Source organism: Panthera uncia, chromosome B1, assembly GCF_023721935.1.
Source record: "Panthera uncia isolate 11264 chromosome B1, Puncia_PCG_1.0, whole genome shotgun sequence".
Classification (NCBI taxonomy): Eukaryota; Metazoa; Chordata; class Mammalia; order Carnivora; family Felidae; genus Panthera; species Panthera uncia.
In genome coordinates, this window is record NC_064811.1 from 158023765 (window position 1) to 158047001 (window position 23237).

At 39.5% G+C, this 23237-nt stretch overlaps 1 protein-coding gene across 2 annotated transcripts in view; it reads left to right on the forward strand.

Annotated features, from left to right (window-relative positions):
- ADAM9 (ADAM metallopeptidase domain 9) overlaps window positions 1–23237 on the forward strand; it is a 144535-nt gene that overhangs the window by 100432 nt on the left and 20866 nt on the right. The window contains exon 17 of one of the 2 annotated variants that reach the window (XM_049632415.1): window positions 20432–20558. The exons of the other annotated variant lie outside the window; for it this stretch is intronic. Within the exon in view, the coding sequence (XP_049488372.1) occupies window positions 20432–20554 (123 nt within the window). The 3' untranslated portion in view covers window positions 20555–20558. The remainder of the gene's footprint in view (window positions 1–20431; window positions 20559–23237) is intronic. 2 annotated transcript variants of the gene reach the window in all.

Below are 23237 nucleotides of genomic sequence, written 5' to 3' on the forward strand. Positions count from 1 at the left end.
CCCTCCCCTCCCTCCCACCCCCCATCAACCCTCAGATTGTTCTCAGTATTTAAGAGTCTCTTATGGTTTGCTGCCTTCCCTCTCTGTAACTTCCACACCCCCCCTTTCCCTCCCCCTGGTCTTCTGTTGAGTTTCTCAGAATCCACAGAAGAGTGAAAATATATGGTATCTGTCTTTCTCTGTATGGCTTATTTCACTTAGCATGACACTCTCCAGTTCCATCCACGTTGCTACAGAAGGGCATATTTCATTCTTTCTCATTGCCATGTAGTATTCCATTGTGTATATAAACCATGATTTCTTTATCCATTCATCAGTTGATGGACATTTAGGCTCTTTCCATAATTTGGCTATTGTTGAAAGTGCTGCTATAAACATTGGGGTACAAGTGCCCCTAGGCATCAGCACTCCTGTATCCCTTGGGTCAATTCCTAGCAGTGCTACTGCTGGGTCATAGGGTAGATCTATTTTTAATTTTTTGAGGAAGCTCCACACTGTTTTCCAGAGTGGCTGCACCAGTTTGCATTCCCACCAACAGTGTAAGAGGGTTCCTGTTTCTCCACATCCTCTCCAAACATCTATAGTCTCCTGATTTGTTCATTTTAGCCACTCTGACTGGTGTGAGGTGGTATCTCAGTGTGGTTTTGATTTGTATTTCCCTGATGAGGAGTGACGTTGAGCATCTTTTCGTGTGCTGGTTGGCCATCTGGATGTCTTCTTTTTTTTTTTTTTTTTTTTTTTTTTATTTATTTTTGGGACAGAGAGAGACAGAGCATGAACGGGGGAGGGGCAGAGAGAGAGGGAGACACAGAATCGGAAACAGGCTCCAGGCTCCGAGCCATCAGCCCAGAGCCCGACGCGGGGCTCGAACTCACGGACCGCGAGATCGTGACCTGGCTGAAGTCGGACGCTTAACCGACTGCGCCACCCAGGCGCCCCTCTGGATGTCTTCTTTAGAAAAGTGTCTATTCATGTCCCCTGCCCATTTCTTCACTGGATTTTTTGTCTTTTGGGTGTGGAGTTTGGTGAGTTCTTTATAGATTTTGGATACTAGCCCTTTATCCGATATGTCATTTGCAAATACCTTTTTTCCCATTCCGCTGGTTGCCTTTTAGTTTTGTTGATTGTTTCCTTTGCAGTGCAAAAGCTTTTTATATCTTCATGAGGTCCCAATAGTTCATTTTTGCTTTAAATTCCCTTGCCTTTGGAGATGTGTCGAGTAAGAAATTGCTGCGGCTGAGGTCAGAGAGGTTTTTTCCTGCTTTCTCCTCTAGGGTTTTGATGGTTTCCTGTCTCACATTTAGGTCCTTCATCCATTTTGAGTTTATTTTTGTGTATGGTGTAAGAAAGTGGTCTAGTTTCATTCTTCTGCATGTTGCTGTCCAATTCTCCCAGCACCATTTGTAAAAGAGACTGTCTTTTCTCCATTGGATATTCTTTCCTGCTTTGTCAAAGATTAGTTGGCCATACATTTATGGGTCCAATTCTGGAGTCTCTATTCTATTCTGGAGTCTATGATAGTGTCTGTTTTTGTGCCAGTACCATGCTATCTTGATGATTACAGCTTTGTAGTAGAGGCTTAAGTCTGGGATTGTGATGCCTCCTGCTTCAGTCTTCTTCTTCAATATTCCTTTGGCTATTCGGGGTCTTTTGTGGTTCCATACAAATTTTAGGATTGCTTGTTCTAGCTTCGAGAAGAATGCTGGTGCAATTTTGATTGGGACTGCATTGAATGTGTAGATGGCTTTGGGTAGTGTTGACATTTTAACAGTATTTATTCTTCCAATCCATGAGCATGGAATTTGTTTGTATCTTCTTCGATTTCCTTCATAAGCTTTCTTTAGTTTTCAGCATACAGATCTTTTACATCTTTGGTTAGGTTTATTCCTAGGTATTTTATGATTCTTGGTGCAATTGTGAATGGGATCAGTTTCTTTATTTGTCTTTCTGTCACTTCTATTGGTGTATAAAAATGCAACTGATTTCTGTACGTTAATTTTCTATCCTGCGACTTTGCTGAATTCATGTATCAGTTCTACCAGACTTTTGGTGGAGTCTATGGGGTTTCCCATGTAGAGTATCATGCCATCTGCAAAAAGTGAAAGCTTGACTTCATCTTTGCCAATTTTGATGCCTTTGATTTCCTTTTGTTGTCTGATTGCTGATGCTAGAACATCCAACACTATGTTAAACAACAGCTGTGAGAGTGTACATCCCTGTCGTGTTCCTGATCTCAGGGGGAAAGCGCTGTTTTTCCCCATTGAGGATGATATTACCTGTGGGCTTTTCATAAATGGCTTTTATGATGTTTAAGTATGTTTCTTCTATCCGGACTTTCTCGAGGGTTTTTATTAAGAAAGGATGCTGAATTTTGTCAAATGCTTTTTCTGCATCGATTGACAGGATCATATGGTTCTTATCTTTTCTTTTATTAATGTGATGTATCACGTTGATTGATTTGCGAATGTTGAATCAGCCCTGCATCCCAGGAATGAATCCCACTTGATCATGGTGAATAATTCTTTTTATTTGCTGTTGAATTCAATTTGCTAGTATCTTGTTGAGAATTTTTGCATCCATACTCATCAGGGATATCGGCCTGTAGTTCTCTTTTTTGCTGGGGCTCTGTCTGGTTTGGGAATCAAGGTAATGCTGGCTTCATAGAATGAGTCTGGAAGTTTTCCTTCCCTTTCTATTTTTTGGAACAGCTTGAGAAGGATAGGTGTTATTTCTGCTTTAAATGTCTGGTAGAATTCCCCAGGGAAGCCATCTGGTCCAGGACTCTTATTTGTTGGGAGATTTTTAATAACTGATTCAATTTCTTCACTAGTTAGGGGTCTGTTCAAATATTCTATTTCTTCCTGTTTGAGTTTTGGAAGTGTGTGGGTGCTTAGGAATTTGTCCATTTCTTCCAGGTTGTCCAGTTTGTTGGCATATACTTTTTCATAGTATTCCCTGATCATTGCTTGTATTTCTGAGGGATTGGTTGTAATAATTCCATTTTCATTCATGATTTTATCTACTTGGGTCCTCTCTCTGTTTTCTTTTTGAGAAGCCTGGCTAAAGGTTTATCAATTTTATTTATTTTTTCAAAAAAACAACTCTTGGTTTCATTGATCTGTTCTCTTGTTTTAGATTCTATATTTTTTATTTCTGCTCTGATCTTTATTATTTCTCTTCTTCTGCTGGGTTTGGGGTGTCTTTGCTGTTCTGCTTCTATTTCCTTTAGGTGTGCTGTTAGATTTTGTATTGGGGATTTTTCTTGTTTCTTGAGATAGGCCTAGATTGCAATGTATTTTCCTCTCAGGACTGGCTTCGCTGCATCCCAAAGCATTTGGATTGGTGTATTTTCATTTTCATTTGTTTCCATATATTTTTTAATTTCTTCTCTAATTGCCTGGTTGACCCATTCATTCTTTAGTAGGATGTTCTTCAACCTCCATGCTTTTGGGGGGTTTCTAGACTTTTTCCTGTGGTTGATTTCAAGTTTCATGGCATTGTGATCTGAAAGTGTGCCTATGTTCTCAATTCTTTTATACTTATTAAGGGCTGTTTTGTGACTCAGTATGTGATCTATCTTGGAGAATATTCCATGTGCACTTGAGAAGAAAGTATATTCTGTTGCTTTGGGTTGCAGAGTTCTAAATATATCTGTCAAATCCATCTGATCCCATGTATCATTCAGGGCCCTTGTTTCTTTCTTTATTCTCTGTCTAGATGTTCTATCCATTGTTGTAAGTGGAGTATTAGACTCTCCTGCAATTACCACATTCTTATCAATAAGGTTGCTTATGTTTGTGATTAATTGTTTTATATATTTGGGGGCTGCCAAATTCGGTGCATAGACATTTATAATTGTTAGCTCTTCCTGATGAAGAGACCCTGTAATTATTATATAATGCCCTTCTTCATCTCTTGTTACAGCCTTTAATTTAATGTCTAGTTTGTCTGATTTATGTATGGCTACTCCAACTTTCTTTTGACTTCCAGTAGCATGATAGATAGTTCTCCATCCCCTTACTTTCAATCTGAAGGTGTCTTCAGGTCTAAAATGAGTCTCTTGTAGACAGCAAATAGATGGGTCTTGGTTTTTTTGTTTTTTTTTTTTTTTTTTTTTTATTCATTCTGATACCCTATGTCTTTTGGTTGGAGCAGTTAGTTCTTTTACATTCAGTGTTATTATTGAAAGATATGGGTTTAGAGTCATTGTGATGTCTGTAAGTTTCATGCTTGTAGTAGTGTCTCTGGTACTTTGTGGTCCTTGCAACATTTCACTCACAGAGTCCCCCTTAAGATCTCTTGTAGGGCTGGTTTAGTGGTGATGAATTCCTTCAGTTTTTGTTGGTTTGGGAAAACCTTTATCTTTCCTTCTATTCTGAATGACAGACTTGCTGTGTAAAGGATTCTTGGCTGCATATTTTTCTTGTTCATCTCATTGAAGATGTCCTGCCATTCCTTTCTGGCCTGCCAAGTTTCAGTAAATAGATCTGCTATTACCTGTATGTGTCTACCTTTGTATGTTAAGGCCCATTTATTCCTAGCTGCTTTCAGAATTTTCTCTTTATCCTTGTATTTTGCCTGTTTCACTATGACATGTCATGCAGAAGATTGATTCAAGTTACGCCTGAAGGGAGTTCTCTGTGCCTCTTGGATTTCAATGCCTGTTTCCTTCCCTGGATCAGGGAAGTTCTCAAGTATGAATTGTTCAAGTATACCTTCAGCCCCTTTCTCTCTCTCTTCTTCTGGATTCCTATGATACAGATATTCTTCCGTTTGATTGCATCACTTAGTTCTCTAATTCTCCCCTCGTACTCCTGGATTTTTTCTTTTTTTTTATCTGCCTTTTTCTGTTTCCTCTTTTTCCATAATTTTATCTTCTAATTCACCTATTCTCTCTTCTGTCTCTTCAATCTGTGCTATGGCCCCCTCCATTTTATTTTGTACCTCATTTATAGCATTTTTTAATTCATCATGACTATTTTTTACTGCCTTGATATCTCTAGCAAAAGATTCTCTGCTGTCCTCTATGCTCTTTTCAAGCCAAGCAACTACTTTTGTGACTATTATTCTAAATTCTTGTTCAGTCATATTGCTTAAATCGGTTTTGATCAATTCGTTAGCTGTCTCTACTTCCTGGAATTTCGTTTGAGGAGAATTCTTCCGTTTTGTCATTTTGGCTAGTTTTCTGTCCCTCATGTGTTTTAATAGCTTGTTGTGTGCTCTGGACCTGCGAGCACTGCTATATTAAAGGAGGGTCATACACTGTCCAGGGCCTGGCCCTTCAGGGGGTGTTTTTTTGGAGAGTGTTACTTGCTCTCTGTTATTGTGACTTTGGTTATTTTATTACCCTACTCGTAGTGATATTTTGGACCCTCCACCAGGTGTGCTTTTATTTGTTCCTTGGAGTAGCCCTGTAAAGGAAAACAGAGAAACAGGAGACGAAAACACACAAACAAATAACACAAACAAACAAATAAAAACAAAAAATTAAAGTCTAAAACAAAAAACCCCAAAACACTGACTACAAGTAAAGAAGAGGGTGGAGGCAGTGCTGGAAGAGCACATACAAAGAGAGAAATGATGGGGGAGGGGGGAGAAAAAATAAACATTGACTAGGCAGAGAGACTAAAAGGGTTAATCCAGAGAGAGAGAAAGGAAAATAAAGAAGGAAGTGGGGAAAATGAAACGAAGATAAAGTTACCCAGACAGAGAAACTATATGGCTTGATTATTCCAGAGAGAGAGAGAAAGGAGTGTAAAGAAGGAGGTGTAGAACATGTATCAAGACAATGGATTAAATATGTGTGTTTAGACAGACCAATAACCAGAATTACCAGCCTAGAAGAGGGAAGAGATAAGGAGAAAGTGGGGGGCGGGGAGAATATATCTATACATCCAGAATTGACCTAGAGTTAATCCAGGCAATGCTGCAGCGCTTGTCGGAGGAGCTTTCCGCAGGGTCTGTGAGGCTCTGGTGTATGTACGGTTACCCCGTGCGAAGGGGCGTGGTTTGGTGTAGTCTGGACCCACTTCTACTATGGGCCCCTGAACTGATCCCTGAGGCCCCGCCTTGGTGGTGGTGGGGGCAACGGGGGGAGTGGTGATCCCCCAGTCTCTTCTTCATGGACCTGGACCCGGTGGACTCAGTTTGAGTCGTCCTCACTGTGCCAAACCATGGGCGCAGACTGGGCGGTCCTTCTGCTCTGCCACCTCCCCTGACCTTGCGCTTGGCTAGGATTCAAAGTCCTTTTCCGTGCGTTCTGGCAGTGGGGAAGCGCCTCTCAGTGTGGCAATATGTGGCCCCAGCTGGCTTTGTGCCACAGCACTTCAGGGAGGACTGCCTTCTGCGGACTGAGCTGCCGCCCTCGCCGCTAGTCCCCGCGGTCGTGGACTCATGCAGGCTTTGTCTTTTCCCACAGCACTCCAGGGAGATGGCTGCCTTTTCCTCCTGCAGACTGTGCCCTCGGCCCAGCCACTGATCCCGTGGGTGGCAGACATGGACAGGCTTTGTACTGTTGCACAACCCTCCAGGGAGGGAACCACTTTCTCCAACTGCTGACCGAGCCCCTTACATACCACTGCATCCAGGCCCCTGGTGTGCGAACAGGGAGCTGGCCCCAGTCCGAAGAAAGCCCAGCAGTTAGAGATCGGATCTCTCTCAGTCTCAGTCCCAGGTCTTTCTCCTGTCCAGATATGGTCATACACTTCCCTAGCCGCTCTTTCTCTTCCCTTTGTCTCTCCCCTCTGTGCCCACGTGGCCTTTTTTTTTTTTTTTTTTTTTTTTTTATCTCCCCCAGTTCGCAGTCACCCACCTATCTTTTCTCCAGCTCTCCCATTTTCTTCGGGTAGATTCAGTCTCTTTTCCTCCCAGGCTCTGGTGTTCAAAGTCCTTTGGCTTCTGCACTTCTTTGTTTGAGAGACACGGGGAGTCTCCCCTACTTCTCTACCATGTTGGCCCCAATAGTTAGGTATTCTGAATTTAACTATATATTTACCTTCACCATGAGTTTTATGGTTTTATATATTTTCATATTATTAGTGTCCTTTCATTTCAACTTGAAGAATTCACTTTAAAATTTCTTGTAAGGTAGGGCAAGTGGTGATGAACTGTTAGTTTTTCTTTATCTGGGAATGTCTTTAACTCTCCTACATATCTGAAGGACAATTTTCCTAGGTATAGTATTCCTTGTTGGCAATTTTTTATTGTTGCTGTTTAGCACATTGGATATATAATCCCGATGATTTATTTTGGCTTTCAAAGTTTCTTTAGAGAGATACATCCACAGACAGCCATATGGGGGTTCCTTTGTATGTGATGAATCTTGCTGCTTTCTCTTTCTGCTTTCTAACATGGAGTTCTTTGAGCTTCCTGTACTTGAATGTCCATATTCTCCAAAGATTTGGGAGATTTCAACTATTATTTCTTTAAATTTTTTTTTAATGTTTGTTTATTTTTGAGAGACAGAGAGATACAGAGCATGAGTGGGGAAGGGGGCAGAGAGAGAGGGAGACACAGAATCCAAAGCAGGCACCAGGCTCTGAGCTGTCAGCACAGAGCCTGATGTAGGGCTTGAACTTGCTAACTGTGAGATCATGACCTGAGCCAAAGTTGGACGCTCAACCGGCTGAGCCACCCAGGCACCCCTTAATTGTTATTTCTTTAAATAAACTTTCTTCCATTTTCCTCTTCTGAGATTCCTATGATATGAATGTTTGTTTGCTTGATGGTGTCCCATAATGGTTCACATAGGCTTTCTTCACTCTTTTTCATTCTTTTTTATTTTTTGTCTCTCTGGCTAATTTCAAACAGTGTTTGAGTTTGCTGATTCTTTCTTCTGGATGAGTAAATCTGTTCTTGAAGCTCTGTATTGAAGTTTTAATTTCTGTTATTGTATTCTTTAGGTCCAGGATTTCTGTTTGGTTCCTTTTAATGGTTTCTACTTCTTTCTTAAACTCATTCTGTTCATTGATTGTTTTTCTGATTTTGTTTAGTAGTCTCTGTTTTCTTTCATTTCATTCAGGTTCTTTATGATGATTATTTTGAATTCTTTGTCAGGTAACCTATAGATCTTCATTTCTTTGGGGTCATTTATTCGCACTTTATTAGTTTCCTTTGGTGATGTCATATTTGCCTGATGCTTATGTAGTATTGCATTGGTGGCTATGTATTTGAAGGAATAAACACCTCTTCTAGTCTTTACACGCTGGTTTCATCAGGTAAAGACCTCCTGTCTGTTTTCAGTATTGATGGGATTACCTTGGAATTTTAGGCTGGGTTGGAGCTGGTTACAAGTCTGTCTCCACAGTGGGGTCTGTGATTGGTGGGCCTGTTATCAGGAGCTTGGGTGGGCATAAATCGTGACTGGTCTCTGAGTGGATTGAACTTCCTGTAGTAGTACCTTGTTCAGGAGGTAAGGTGGCCTTGAGACAAGGGTCTGCTTCAGAGTCCACAGTTGGGTCTTCAGACACCAGGCCTATTACTTGGTGCATGGACTGGTGTGGCTCCCATCAGATACCTGAGAATACTGCTGTCTGTTCACTGGATGGATCCCTGGGTGGCCAGGATGGGTCCCTAACTGGCTGGATGGGCTGGGAGCTGAATATAGGGCTAATTCAGGATCTCTTGATGTGTAGACATGAGCATCTGCTCTTGGTTCCCCAAAAGCTGGCAGGACAGCTTGAGGACTGAGGCTTGGAGTTGCTGAAACTGAGTATAGATCCCTTTCAGAATTTTCGGGAATGCAGGAGATGGGTTCCTTGGTTGATGGATCTGGTGGTGGGCTGTGGCTGTGATATGACTGGAGCCAAGTGTAAGGCCCTTCAGGATTTCTGGGGTTACAGCTGGGAGAGTCTCATTTTGGGTCCCTGTGCCAGAAAGTATATTCACAGAGTGCAGTTGTTAGGGATAGAGCCAAGTAGAGTGTCCTTTTAGAAATACTAGGGTTGTAGACAAGAGTGTCCCCCACTGGGGCCCTGGGCCCTTAGGACTGCTGGCAGACTGTGACTGTGAAGAAGCTAGAACTGCTTTTGGGCCCTTTCAGCATCTCAGGAGGCATAGATGGGAGTTTCTCCTGCCTGGTCCCTATGCCTACAGCCTTCTCTGGGCTCATAGGTGGCTGTCGTCTTGCTGTGTGCTCACATGACCCTTTTTCTGTGTGCACATGGAGAGAGAGAGAGAGAAAGAGAGGGAGAGAGAGAAAGTGAGCACAAACTCTCTGGTGTCTTTTCTTGTAAAGGCACTAATTCCATCAGATCAGGGTTCCACCCTCATGACCTCATCTAACCCTAATTACCTCCCAAAATCTTTATCTCCAAATACTACTATATCAGGGTTAGGGCTTCAGCATATGAATCTTGAGAGGATACAAGCAATGAGTTTATAAAGAGAGCCACTAGGGTAGATTTAAATTAGTAAAAGTAGAATAATATTTATTCCTTCCTTATGCCCATGTAGCTTTTTGCTGTGGGGTTGTATGTTCTGCTCAGTGTGGTAAAGGCTTTAAGCCTTTTCCTAAACATTTTCACATTTCAGTTATTTTTGGTATTTGTTTTTGGTCTGGACATATAAGTGAGAGATATTGGTCAGTGTATTAGTCAGGTTTCTCTAGAGAAACAGAACTAATAGGATGTCTGTATATGTGTGTATGTAAGATTTCTTGTATGGAATTAGCTTACATGTTTATGTTGGTTAACAAGTCTTAAGAGCCAATATCTTCAGTAGGCAAGCTGGACACTCAGAAGAGCTGATGGTATAGTTCCAGTCCAGAGGCTGAGAGAGAGAAAGCGGTTAAGCAAGAATGGAGACCAGGGTATTTAGACCATTTCTTTATGCAACTTACTGTTATCTTCAGGACCTGCTCAGGCTGTACTATGTATCTGCCACTTTCATTTGATGGTGGAATGTTGCTGTGCATGCTAGACTTTAAAGTATGGTGGGTCAGATAACACCCAGTTCATGATGGGTAATTCAGGTCCCGTGGTAACCTGGTGGCTTATGGTTAAGTGTTCAGTCTAGTAAGGCCTAAGCTGTATCTGAAAAGGAGAGTAGTTATCTGCAGAGGATGGCAGGGTTTTGTTCCAAAATCCTAAGGGTCTGTAGTGCTGTTTACCTCTAAGGAACTGCCAGAGGCTCCAGACATCATCCCTATCTGCCACTGACATTTCAAGCACCATTGGATCTAGTGGAGCAAGGGGCCAGTTGGCAGAGCAGTTTCTGTGGCGTTCTGGACCTGTTTCAGCCTTCTCTTGCTCTGGTCCATGCTCTATGAGCAGTTTTTCAAGTTATGTGGTAAATGGGCTTGAGTAACATGCCCACGTGAGGAATGTGTTGCCCCCCAAATTCAGAGGCCCACTAATTGTCTTACTTCTCTTTTGGTTGCCTGATGTAAAAACTTATCCTTCATTTTTGAAGGGAAATCTAGATATGTCCTGCACCACTGATGCCCTAGAAATTTTGCTGAGGTAGAAGACTCCTGAATTTTTGTCTGATTTACTTTCCACTGACATGCAAATGTCTTACCAGTTAGTCTACAGTATTGCTACTTCTTACGCACTAGATCCAATCAGATAATGTCATCAATGTAGTGGGCCAGAGTGATATCTTGTGGAAGGAAAAGTTGATTAAGATCCCTGCAAACTAAATTATGATGTAGGGCTGGAGAGTTGCTATACCCCTGAGAGAGGACAGTGAAGGTGTATTGCTGGCCTTGCCAGCAAACTGCTTCTGGTGATCCTTATTGACCAGTGTGGAGAAAATAGTATCTGCCTATTCAGTAGCTGCATACCAGGTGCCGGGAGATATGTGAATTTGCTCAAGCAGTAAAACCACAGTAGCTACAGCAGCAATTACACCTACCAGCTGCTTAAGCTTATAATCTGCTGTTGTTCTCCAAGGTCTGTCTGCTGCACAGGCAAAATAGCTTAGTTGTATTGGAATATCTTTCCAGTCCTTAGTGGTGGTATTGATCTCTGCAGTGACTCCTGGATTGTGGTATTACTTTTGGTGTACTGTTTTCCTAGGAAGTGGCAGTTCTAATGGCTTCCATTCGGCCTTTCCCGCCATAATAACCCTGACTCCACAGGTCAGGGAGCCAATGTGGGGATTCTGCTAGCTGTTGATTATGTCTGTTCCAGTCATGCATTCTAGAACTGGGATGGGGTTCAGGGACCTACTGGGCCCACTATGAGGACGACCTGAGCTGAAACTCCATTGATCACCTGACCTCCATAGCTCCCTACTCTGACTGGTAGGCCACCATGATGTTTTGGGTCTCTTGGAAGCAGTGTCAATTCAGAGACAGCATCCAGTAGTCCCTGAAAGATCTGATTATTTTCCTTTTCCACAGTGCTCAGTTACCCTGGTAAAAGGCCATAGGTCCTATTGGGGATGGATGGGAGAAAGATTACCAATATAAATTTTTGGCAGTGTATCAGGGTACTGCCTGAACGGGACTCATCCTTTCCTTCAGTTAAAGGCTTCTGGGTCTGTAATATGGCTCAAGTCTGGTAATTGATTGAGGGCCCATGACACTGTTTTGTTCACTTGACCTAGAACTTTTCTGCTTCTACAGATGTAGTAAGAATTTACTGGTAGGCTTCCTCCGTTTTTATTTCTAGGAATACCATGATCAACTAACTAATGCCATAGGTCTGTGCAAGTCGGACTTTTATGATTGCTCCTTTGACTTTGCTGTTTATTATGGTAGCCATATCCACCCTGCCTTTGTCATTGAGTGCCACTGCACTTGGCCCTGGCCATTTGGCATTCAGTTACTTCTGTGGCATTTAGGTTTTACAATTCAGTGACTGTAGTTCCTAATATCAAGTGGCCTACAGAGAAGAGTGATGACAGAGCCATTTAGGCCTGCTGGGGTTCCCCTCACAAATTTATTTCTCACAGTTATTGTGGAAGGTGTGTCTGCTGGACCTTCCCAGAGTGAGTGAGTGGGTCTGAAATAACCCATTCTTAACACTCCAATCTTAACTAAGCCTTTGAATCATTTCTTTTGCCTTAAACCAAGACAGGTCCAGCATTTCCAACTTGCTCAGGATGAGTTAACTTTTGGTCCATGTTTTAGCTAATTAACCAACAAACTGTTAAAGCTCTTAATAAATCCCTGACCTGCAGCATCACATGTAGAATCTCTACTTAGTAAGCCCATACATAACAGTAAATTTGGCCTGATCCAACTTTATGTTCCTTCTACCATTATCCCACACCCTTTATATCCATTCTTACACATGTTCCCTGCACTTCTGTCTGGATAAATTAGAAAACTGAAGTAGCTCCTTTTTTTTAAAAAAATATTTATTCATTTTTTGAGAGATGGAGACAGAGTGTGAGTGGGGGAGGGGCAGAGAGCGAGGGAAACAGGATCCAAAGCAGGCACCAGGCTCTGAGCTGTCAGGACAGAGCCCAACACGTGGCTTGAACCCACGAACTGTGAGATCATGACCTGAGCCGAAGTCGGATGCTTAACCAACTGAACCATCCATGCACCCTTTAAGTAGCTCTTTTGGTACACCTCCTCACAGGTCATACTTTTAGGGGCCTGCTGAGACTTGAGTCTAGTGATAGGTCTAAAAGCAAAGATGGGCGCCAGGTGGGGGTGAGTCCTGAGGTGAATCAGCATTGTCTTGGAAGGCAACTTCCTCCTTGGAGGCCATTACAATTTCCTCTGGCAATGTAATGCTAATCTCTTTACTTGGGAGTGGAAAGGCCTTTTCTTTTAAGGGTAAGGAAACTGCTTCCACTGGCAAGGAAGACTCATCGGTCTTTAGGGGCTCAACAATTCAGGTTAGACTCTTGTTCATTTGACCTAGAACTTTTCTGCTTATACAGATATCAGGGTCTTCCCACACATCCCCAAGACAAGTTTTAGGATCACATTCTTTCTCCCTAATGCCCTCATTTTAATGGTAGGTACCCTGCAAGTCTGGGAGGTCCAACTTGTGTTGTAATCTCACCAGTTGAAGGATGAAATTCTGGGTTTGATTTTCAGAGGTCTCAGCCCTGTGGCTACAAAAGATTAGGGTCCCCTTCTGGGGACACTTAGAAGCTCTCAGGTTATTTTTGCTGTATTTGAGCTGAGAGTTCAAATTTCTGAGCAATAAGCTCTTTTCATTCCCCACTTTGTCCGGTGATATTAGGAGTAACTACCTGATGTCATACTTATTAATTAAATGAGAAATGTTTGAAGGTATCATATGCACAATTATGCAGATTCTTGATTCCTATAAATGGTTGATTAGGAATAAACAGTGGTGATATTTTGCATATCTTCCTGTCAGATCATGCTATGGGCTCTCAGTACTCTGTTATTGCAAATAGAGCACTAACATCTTCAAATGTAGTCAGGTAAGAGATCCAATTCCAGAGGCCCAGGAACGAATTCAGAAAACTCATCCTTAAAACCTGTTCCTCTAAAACCACTCTTGGTATCATTATCTGCATTAGTCAGGGTTTTCTGGGGAAACAGAACCAATAGGAAGTGTGTGTGTGTGTGTGTGTGTGTGTGTGTGTATTCATTCATTTATTAATTATAAGAAATTGACTCACACAGTTACAGGGGCTGAGAGGCCCAAGATTTGCAGTTTGCAAGCTGCAGATCCAGGAGAGATGATGGTGCAGTTCTAACCAGAGTCCAAAGGCCTGAGAACCAGGAGAGCTGATGATAGTTCTAGTCTGGAAGCCAGCAGGCTCAATACCCATGAAGAGTCAGTGCTTTAGTTCAAGTCAGGAGGAAGGAAAAACCAGCCTTAGATTGAAGACAGGCAGGCAGGAGTAATTCTTTCTTACTCAGGGGAGGATCAGGCTTTTTGTTCTTTTCTGGCCATCAACTGATAGGAGAAGGTCCATCTACATTAGGAAAGCAATCTCCTTTACTCAGTCTATTAATTTAATGACCTAAATCAGTCTATTAATTAATGACCAATCTAATTAATTTAAATGACCAAAAAAAAGCACCCTCACAGAAACGCTCAGAATGATGTTTCACTACAGATCATGGGCACTCAGTGTCCCATACAAGTGGACACATAAAGGTAACCATCACAGTTATTACAAGTTAATGAAGTTCAGAGTAAAAATATGTATTGGGAAAAAAAATCTATAAAAAATGGTGGATTATAGTATTCATTTATTTTCTTTGTCTGCCAAAACCTCTCAAAATAGAAAGGAATAAATAGGGAATAATTTTTTTTTTTTTAACTTACATCCATGTTAGTTAGCATATGGCACAACAATGATTTCAGGGGTAGATTCCTTAATGCCCCTGACCCATTTAGCCCATCCCCCCTCCCACAACCCCTCCAGTAACCATCTCTTTGTTCCCCATATTTAAGAGTCTCTTATGTTTCGTCCCCCTCCCTGTTTTATATTATTTTTGCTTCCCTTCCCTTGTGTTCATCTGTTCTGTGTCTTAAAGTTCCTCATATGAGTGAAGTCATATGATATTTGTCTTTCTCTGACTAATTTTGCTTAGCATAACTACCCTCTAGTTCCATCCACGTGGAAATGGCAAGATTCCCTTCTTTTCGACTGCCGAGTTATACTCCATTGTATATATATACCACTTCTTTATCCATTCATCCATCGATGGACATTTGGGCGCTTCCCATACTTGGGCTATTGTTGATAGTGCTGCTGTAAACATTGGGGTGCATGTGCCCCTTCGAAACAGTGTGCCTGTATCCCTTGGATAATACTAGTAATGCAATTTTTGGGTTGTAGGGTAGTTCTATTTTCAGTTTTTTGAGGAACCTCCATACTGTTTTCCAGAGTGGCTGCACCAGTTTGCATTCCCAAGGAATAAATCTTGAAGTGAGAAATACAGGAGATTTCAACAGTAGCTAAAGATTTTAGCCAGTTATGAAAAACTGAAAGAGGACAGAAAATAGTAGACAGTGGTGGGATCTACAACTTACAGAGCAAACTGATGGGATGTGAACAAGACTGTTTCTTAGGTGGGCAGAACCTGAAACACATCAGTTTGCAGCTCAGATTTGGAAACACTGGTTATAGCTGAGAGTGGGCTGAAGCATGAGACAGAATATGGAATTATGTTTACTGTAGTCATGGAGAGGCTAGCTTGTTGTCCTATCTGTCTGGTTCTCTCATCTGGCCAGCAAAGCTTCAGCAAGCGGTTGCCTATTTCTCCAGGTCGAAGGTGAGAAGATAGGACTTTTGATATATGTATTTGCTCATCCTGTGAGATGCCTGTCTCCCTATCCTAACCATAGTATGCTGTTTCCCTTGTTGCACATGTAACTGAACTATAGAGGAATTCTTACATAAAGTTGGACAGTTTTCAGAGGAAGCGGAGCAAAAAGACTGAGACAGAAAAATGAGAGAAAGATAAAAGCCTGAGAGAATCAATTAAAGATTTTTAAATCCAGCTAATTTAAATCTTTAGAGAAAGAAAGTAGAGAAAGTGGACAATTGTGAAATTACAGAGTACTTGGTGAAGAAAAACCTTAATAGCTTCCAGAGACAAAAACAAAACAAAAGAAAAACAAACCCAAAGCAAACAAAACCAAAAATAGATCACCTGTAAAAGAATGAGATTGAAAACTGAATTCTGGAAGACAGGGGAGTAATAGTTTCATGTTCTAAAAGATTCTCAAACTAGAATTCTGCTGAAGTATCAGCCAAGTGGGAGGGCACAGTAAAAACAATTCAGACATTCAGAGGCTCAGCAAAATTATCTTTTATTTATATTTTCTTAGGAAGTAATCTAATGTAATGTTCTAGCAAATGAGGAAGGAAACCAAAAAAAGAGAAAGAATCGTAATCTAGGGCACAGAAGAATGTCAAAGAGAAATTCCAAGATAAACAGCTGTGTACCAGCCAGGCAAATAATCAGTTTATTTGGAGTAAGGGAACCCTGAAGGAAGTTTTCTAGAGAAAGCAGGAACTTGAAATGGCATAATAGCTTTTTTTTTTTTTTTTTTTTCAGTCAGGGGTTGAATGTTGATATGACAGAGGCCAATTGTGTAAGAAGAAAGGCAAGTGTTTGCTGTAGTGAAAACAAAGGCTATATAAGAATGAAAATATACTCTTAGTACTTAGCTTTGAAATCAACAGTGTTTTGTGTTAATTGTTGGCAAGGAATACTTATTCCCCACGTCATTGTTTCCTTGTAGAGGAATTTCAGCACTCCTGGGTTTTGAGTGACTTCAGCAACATGGCTGAATAAGATGTTCCTCGTTTGCGCCCCAACCCCCCCCCCCAACAATAACAATTTGGTATCCATTTATGGACAGAAGTGCCTTTGTGGGAGCTGAGTGATACGGCACCATATGTCAAGGGACCAGGAAGGAGCTTTGCACACTGTGTGTTAGGTAATAGGCACAAAGACTTCGGTGCTGGCTGTGGACTCTGCAGTGGCCTGTTTCTGTCTCTAGCCCTTCTGGGCTGCAGTCTGTAAGTCCCTGGAAAATACTGTCTTAGACAGTCACCCACAAGATGAAAGAACCTTTGTGGAAGTCCAGGTTTCCAGTAGAGAATTTCCAGCACAGTGTTGGAGCAAAAGTATATGAGTTTGGACACATTGGAGAGGGTAAGAGGAACGATTTGACTTTGCCCACATCACTCCTCACCCACAGTGGCACAGCTTAGGGCCAGATAAATGTTTTCAGCCCGTGGTTTATCCCATGAGGGGAATTGAGAGTGGTGAGTGGGCCCCTGGCTTTCCCAGTTGTGGAGGACCCATTCTCTCTTACCTCATCCATAGTATTAACTTGTGAGAGTGGGCATAAGAGACTGGGAGAGTGGCACATTACTCTTGGAGGACATTAAAGGGATGTGATTACTTGTACTATATACTATATAGGAAGATTGAAATAATACCAGGTATCTTTTATGACCACGATGGTGTGAAACTAGGAATCATCAACAAGAGGAAAGCTAAAAAATTCACAAATATGTCAAAATTAGTAAGCAACACATTCCTGAAAGCAACCATTGGGCTATCAAAAATATCTTGAAACAAACAAAATGGAAAGACAACAAACTAAAACTTATGTAATGCAGCAAAAGCAGTCCTAAGAAGGAAGTATAAAGCAATAAACATCTACATGAAGAAAATTAAAGATCTTAAACAACATAACTTTACACCTCAAGGAAGTAGAAAATGAAGAGTAAACCAAGCCCAAAGTTAATAAGGGAAGGAAATAACAAAGATCAGGGCAGATAAATAAAATAGACACCAGCAACACAATAGAAAAGTTCGAAGAAATAAGAATTGGTTTCTTGAAAATATAAGCAAAATTGACAAACCTTTAGTTAGGCTATGGAAAAAGAATATTCACATAAATAAAATCAGAAGCGAGAGAGGAGACATTACAACTGTTACCACAGTAGTACAAAGGTTTATAAGAGACTACTGTGGACAATTTTATGCTAAAAAATTGGATAACCTAGAGTAAACAGATAAATTTCTAGAAACCTACAATCTATTAGGACTAAGTCATGATAAAATAGAAAATCTGAATAGGCCAATAACAAGGAAGGAGATTGAATCAGCAATCAACAATCTCCCAACTTAGAAAAGTTCACAACCAGATGGTTTAACTAGTGAGTTCCACCAAACATTTAAAGAACTAATGCCAGTCCTTCTTAAATTCTTCAAAAAATTGAAGAGAACACTCGGAAACTCCTTTTACAAGGTTAGCATTCCTCTGATGTTAAAGCCAGATGAAGATACAGGAAAAAAGGAAAATTACAGTCCAAATCCTTGGATCAATATAGATGCACAAATTTTCAACAAAAATACTAGCAAACTGAATTCAGCAGCACATTAAAAAGATCATAGACCATAATCAAGTGGTTTTATCCCTAGAATGCAAGGATGGTTCAATATAAGCAAGTATATAAATGTGATACACCGTATTAATGAAATGAAAGATAAAATCGTGATCCTCTCAATATATGTAGAAAAGGCATTGACAAAATACGACATACTTTCTTGCTAAAAACCTTTCAACAAATTGAGTATAGGAGGAATGTACCTCTACATAATAAAGGCCATATATGGTAAACCCATAGGTTACATCATACTCATTGGTAAAATGTTGACAAGCTTTTCACTTGGGATAAGAAATAAGGATGTCTAGTCTTACCACTCTTATTTAACAAGTACTGGAAGTCTTAGCCAGATCATCTGGGCAAGACAAAGAAATAAAAGGCATCCAAATCACAATAGAAAAAGTGACATTGTCTTTGTTTGATATGATATGATCTTTTATTTATTTTTTGATATCATCTTTTAAGTAGAAAGTCCTACAGACTTCCAAAAAAACTGTTAGAACTAATCATTGAATTTGGTAAAGTTGCAGGATACAAGGTCAACATACAGGAATTACTTGTGTATGTATATCCTAACAGTGAACTAAGTTAAAGAGAAATGAAACCATCCCATTCACCATTGTGTCAAAAAAAATAAGGTGCTTATGAATAAATTGAAGCAAGGAGGTGAAAGACCTATCCACTGAGAACTATAAGACTATGATGAAACAAATTGAAGAAGACACAAATAAATGGAAGATATCCTGTGTTGGCTGGGAAGAATTAGTATTGTTAAAATGCCCACACTATCCAAAGTCATCTGTAGATTCTATGCAATCCAATGGTATTTTTCACAGAAATAGAACAAACAGTCCTAAAAGTTGAATGGAACCACAAGGACTCCAAATAGCCAAAGCAATCATGAGAAAGAGGACCAAAGCTAGAAGCATACAAGTGCTGATTTTAAACTATATTATAAAGCTGTAGTACTCAAAGCAGTATTACACTGGCATAAAAATAGACACACAGATCAGTGGAACTGAGTCAAGCCCAGAAAGATCCCCCTTCATATATGATCGACTACTATTTGACAAGGGAGCCAAGACTACTCAATTTCCCATTGAGGATACTCTTTTCAGTAAGTGGTAATGGGAAAACTGGATATTCACATGCTATTGAATATTCATTGATATTGGACCCCTATCTTACAACACTTACAGAAATAACTCAAGATGGATTAAAGACTTAATAGACCTGAAACTGTAAAACTCCTAGAAGAACACACAGGGAGAAGGCTCCTTGACATTGGTTTTGCAAATGATTTTTTTTTAAATATGACATCAAAAGCATAAGCAACAAAAGCAAAAATAATTAAGTGGGACTATATCAAATTAAAAAACCTCTGCACAGTGAAATAAATAGTCAAAAAGTGAAAAAGCAACCTTTGGAATGGGAGAAGATATTTGCAAATCATATATCTCATAAGGAATTAATATCCAAAACATGTAAGGAATTCATGCAGCTCAATCTAATTTAAAAAAATGTGCAACGGACCTGAGTAGACATTTTTATAAAGAAGACAACAAATGACCCACGGGTACATGAAGAAAAGTTCAGCGTCACTAATCATCAGGAAGATACAAGTCAAAACCACGATGATCTATCACCTCATCCTTGTTACATAGTTCTCATCAAATGTCAAGAGGTAAGTGTTCATGAGGATATGGAAAATACGGAACTCTTATGCACCATTGGTGAGAATGTAAATTGGTACAGCCACTGTGGAAAATAGTATGGAATTTCCTCAAAAAATTAAAAATAGATCTACTATGTGATCCAGCAATCCCTCTTCTAGGTGTATATCCAAGGGAAATGAAAATAGGATCTTGAGGAGATCTCTGTACTCGTATATGTATTGTAGCATTATTTATAATAGCCAGGATATGGAAACAACCTAAGGTCCATCAGCTGATGAATGAATAAAGAAGATGTGATACATATACGTGATGGAATATTATTCAGCCATGAAAAAGAAGGAAATCCTGCCATTTGTGACAATGTGGAGGTATCTTGAAGGTGTTATGCTAAGTGAAAAAAGTCAGATGGAGAAGGACAAATACTCTATGAACTTACTTATATGTGGAATCTAAAAAGCCAAACTAAAAAAATAAAGCAGAATGTTGGTTGCCAGGGGCTGGGGTGGGGAGGTGGTAGGAATGGGAAGATGTTAGTCAAAGGGTATAAACTTTCAGTTAAAAGATGAATAAATTCTGGGAATCTAATATTCAGCATTGTGATTATAGTTAACAACACTGTATTTTATACTTGAAAGTACTAAGAGTGTATCTTAAATGTTCTCCCTACAAAAAAGAAATGGTAATTGTGTGGTGTGATGGAGGTGTGAACTAACCTTACTGTGATCAGTTCTCAGAATACAAGTTTATCAAATCAATATGTTGTACACCTTAAAGTTGCACAATATTATACATCAATTATATCCTCAGTAAAGCTGGAAAAAAATAACACTCTCAGCCTCAGTGTGTTCCTCTTTCACACCCAAGGAAAGCAAAGTAACTGATGTAGTTAATGAGTTTGGGAGAAGACACCGGGCATGGGTGCCTCAGTCCCTTCTGTCTTCTCTTTTCAGATCTCCCTGCCTGCAGAGAGGGTACATTCTGGTCTGCTCTCTCAACCATGCAGTAAGATTAGCAGGGCAGGCTCTGCTTCTGTGGGGGGAGGCCTGTGGTTGTCCAGAGCAGCCTGTGATTAGGCAGGTAAGTTTGATTTTGGGGTGCAGTATTAGGAAGCCCATTTTGCTGTTTACTTTAGTCATGTTAAATGCCTTATTGATAATAAAGATGATACTTCAATTTTCAGTTGTCAGCTTCCCCTGTTTTTTTTTTTTTTTTTTTTTTCTTCACCTAGTTCTGAACTTGCTCAGGGAATAGTGGTATGCAGTGTACTGATGGGATAATATCTGAGTGTTAGTGGTATAAATATGAACCAATATTTACTTTGAGAAGATGAACAAGGGGCGTTTGGGTTCGTGTTATAAAGCTGAATCCTTATTTATCATAAAGGGCGTTATTGATAATGTATAGAATAGATAAGTCAAGAAATAGCATAAAGTAAGCCATGGAGATGAAAAGCACAGCATAGGGAATATAATCAGTAATATTGTAATAACTGCATGTTGACAGATGGTAACTACATGATGAATTGTAATGTGTATAATTGTCGAATCACTATCTTGAAACCTGAAACTAATATTTTATGGCAACTATACTTCAAGTAAAAAAAAAAAAAAAAGACTCAAAACTACCTGGCTGAAAAAAAGAAAGAGAGAGAGAGAGAGTGGGAGAGAGAGAGAGTGGGAGAGAGAAAGAAAAGAAAGAAAAAGAGAGAGGAAGGAAGGAAGAAAAGAAAAAGAAATAGTATACTAATTAAAAATGGTAGGGAATTACCAGAAAAATACAGTAGTTGCTTCTGGACTGCTAGACTGCCAGAGGCTAGAAATGGGTCATGTAGTTGTTTCATTAAACATTTTTAGCACTGTTTGATTTTTAGCCATGTGCATGTGTTTTGTTAAAAAAAAAAAAATTAAATGAAAAAACAAAGGTAAACTGGTACCCTGTTCTTTGGAAGTCAGTTTAGACGTGTTCTGTCAGCTTGACTGAGAATAGTACAACATTGACATTCAGAGACTTTTGTTGACATTCGTAGGCTGAGTGATTCTGCAGTGGGAAGAATTTATGACAGTGGTGATATGGTTTTACTGGAATGCCTGATTACTTAATAATTTATGAGTTACCAAAGTTTTGAGATTTTTCTCTGAACCTACTGCTATATCAGAAAATGCTTGATTGCCTGGTTTGATTTAACCAACAAAACATGCTTTTTTCCTTTCCCTAAATGTAGCCTGGCAAAAAGATTTACTGACAATGAAAACAACTCTTTGCTTTGGAAATTGGTCATGCTCTGATGGCTGTAAAAGCCATCAGGTATTCACTTCAGGTTTGGCTCTTGGTTTAATATCTTTGGTTATTTCTAGGAATGAAACATCTATTTGAATGAGTTGACTCTGTATGTTCACTCTTGGATGAATGTTCAAATGCTCCAACTGCATTTGAAGAGTGTATTCTTGCTTAGAATGTATAGTGTTTGATAATTATATGTTCAGATCATTTACGTTCTTATTGTCCTTAATGTGTTCGAGATTTAGAGAAAGGGAAGTTAAAGTCTCCTAGTTTTCTGTTTTCATTTCCCCTTGTAGCTATAACATTTTTGGTACTAAGAATGCTGAATCCATGTGGCAGAGTTTTTTGACTATTACATTTTAGTTGTGGGTTATATCTTTGAGTAGTTCAAAATGTCCCTTTGCTCTATCTTCATGTTTTTATCTTCAATTTTACCTCAATCGATATTGTTACCACACTTTAAGTTTGCCAAATAGAAGCTTTGTCCAACTCTTTTCAGAGTCATTTTGTTTGAAGCATGTGCCTTATAAATAGCCTTACATATTATTTTGTGGCCCAATCTAAGTTTTTTTCTTTTTTTATGGAAAAAAAGTTTTTAAAAAAGATTATGGGAATGTCATATTTTTGCTATTAAAAAATTCAAAAATATTGTGTAAAACAAAAAATCAAGGTCCTTTGCTGATACCCTATTCATTTCCCCTCTTTTGAAACTCATTTCCTAGGGGTAACTACTGTTACCACTATGTTTTCTCTGTTCAGTTCTCTTTCTGGGCATTTGCAAGTGGATATACTCTCTACTACCCCCATTAGACTTTAGGATTAGACCTTAAATAATGTTCTGAAATGTTTTTTACTCAACAGCACAATGCAGAGTGTCATTATATGGAGAGTGACAATGCTTCATGTCAATATATGGAAATCTACTTCATTCCATTATAGATACACCATTGACTTAACCACATTCCAGAAATTTGTATTGTCTATAGTTGGTTGGTTAGTTGGTTGACTTTACCAGCACTGAACATTCTTCCACATTTAATCTCATCCACTTTTGTGAGTACTTCTGTAGGATAGATTTCCTGGAATAGATTTTTAAATTAAGGGAGACATTCATTTAAAATTTGATAGAAACTGTCAATTTACTTTTCAACAAGGTGGTAACAATTCACATTCCACTAATTATGTATAAGATTGTCTTATTTTTGATAATATTGTATGTTATCAGTCTTTTTAATTTTGATTAATTGGCAAAAAGCCTCATTATTATTTTAGTTGCATTTCCCTTCTTGAGCATCTTTTCATATCTTTATTAGCTCTGTATATCCTTTTCTGTTAAGCCAGTATTTATAGCTTTCCGTTTTTCTGTTGGATTATTTTGTTATTTATTATTTTTTAATTATTATTTTATTATTTATTATTTATTATTATTTTATTATCGTTTTTAAGGGCTTCTTCTATATAAAGGATATTAACAGT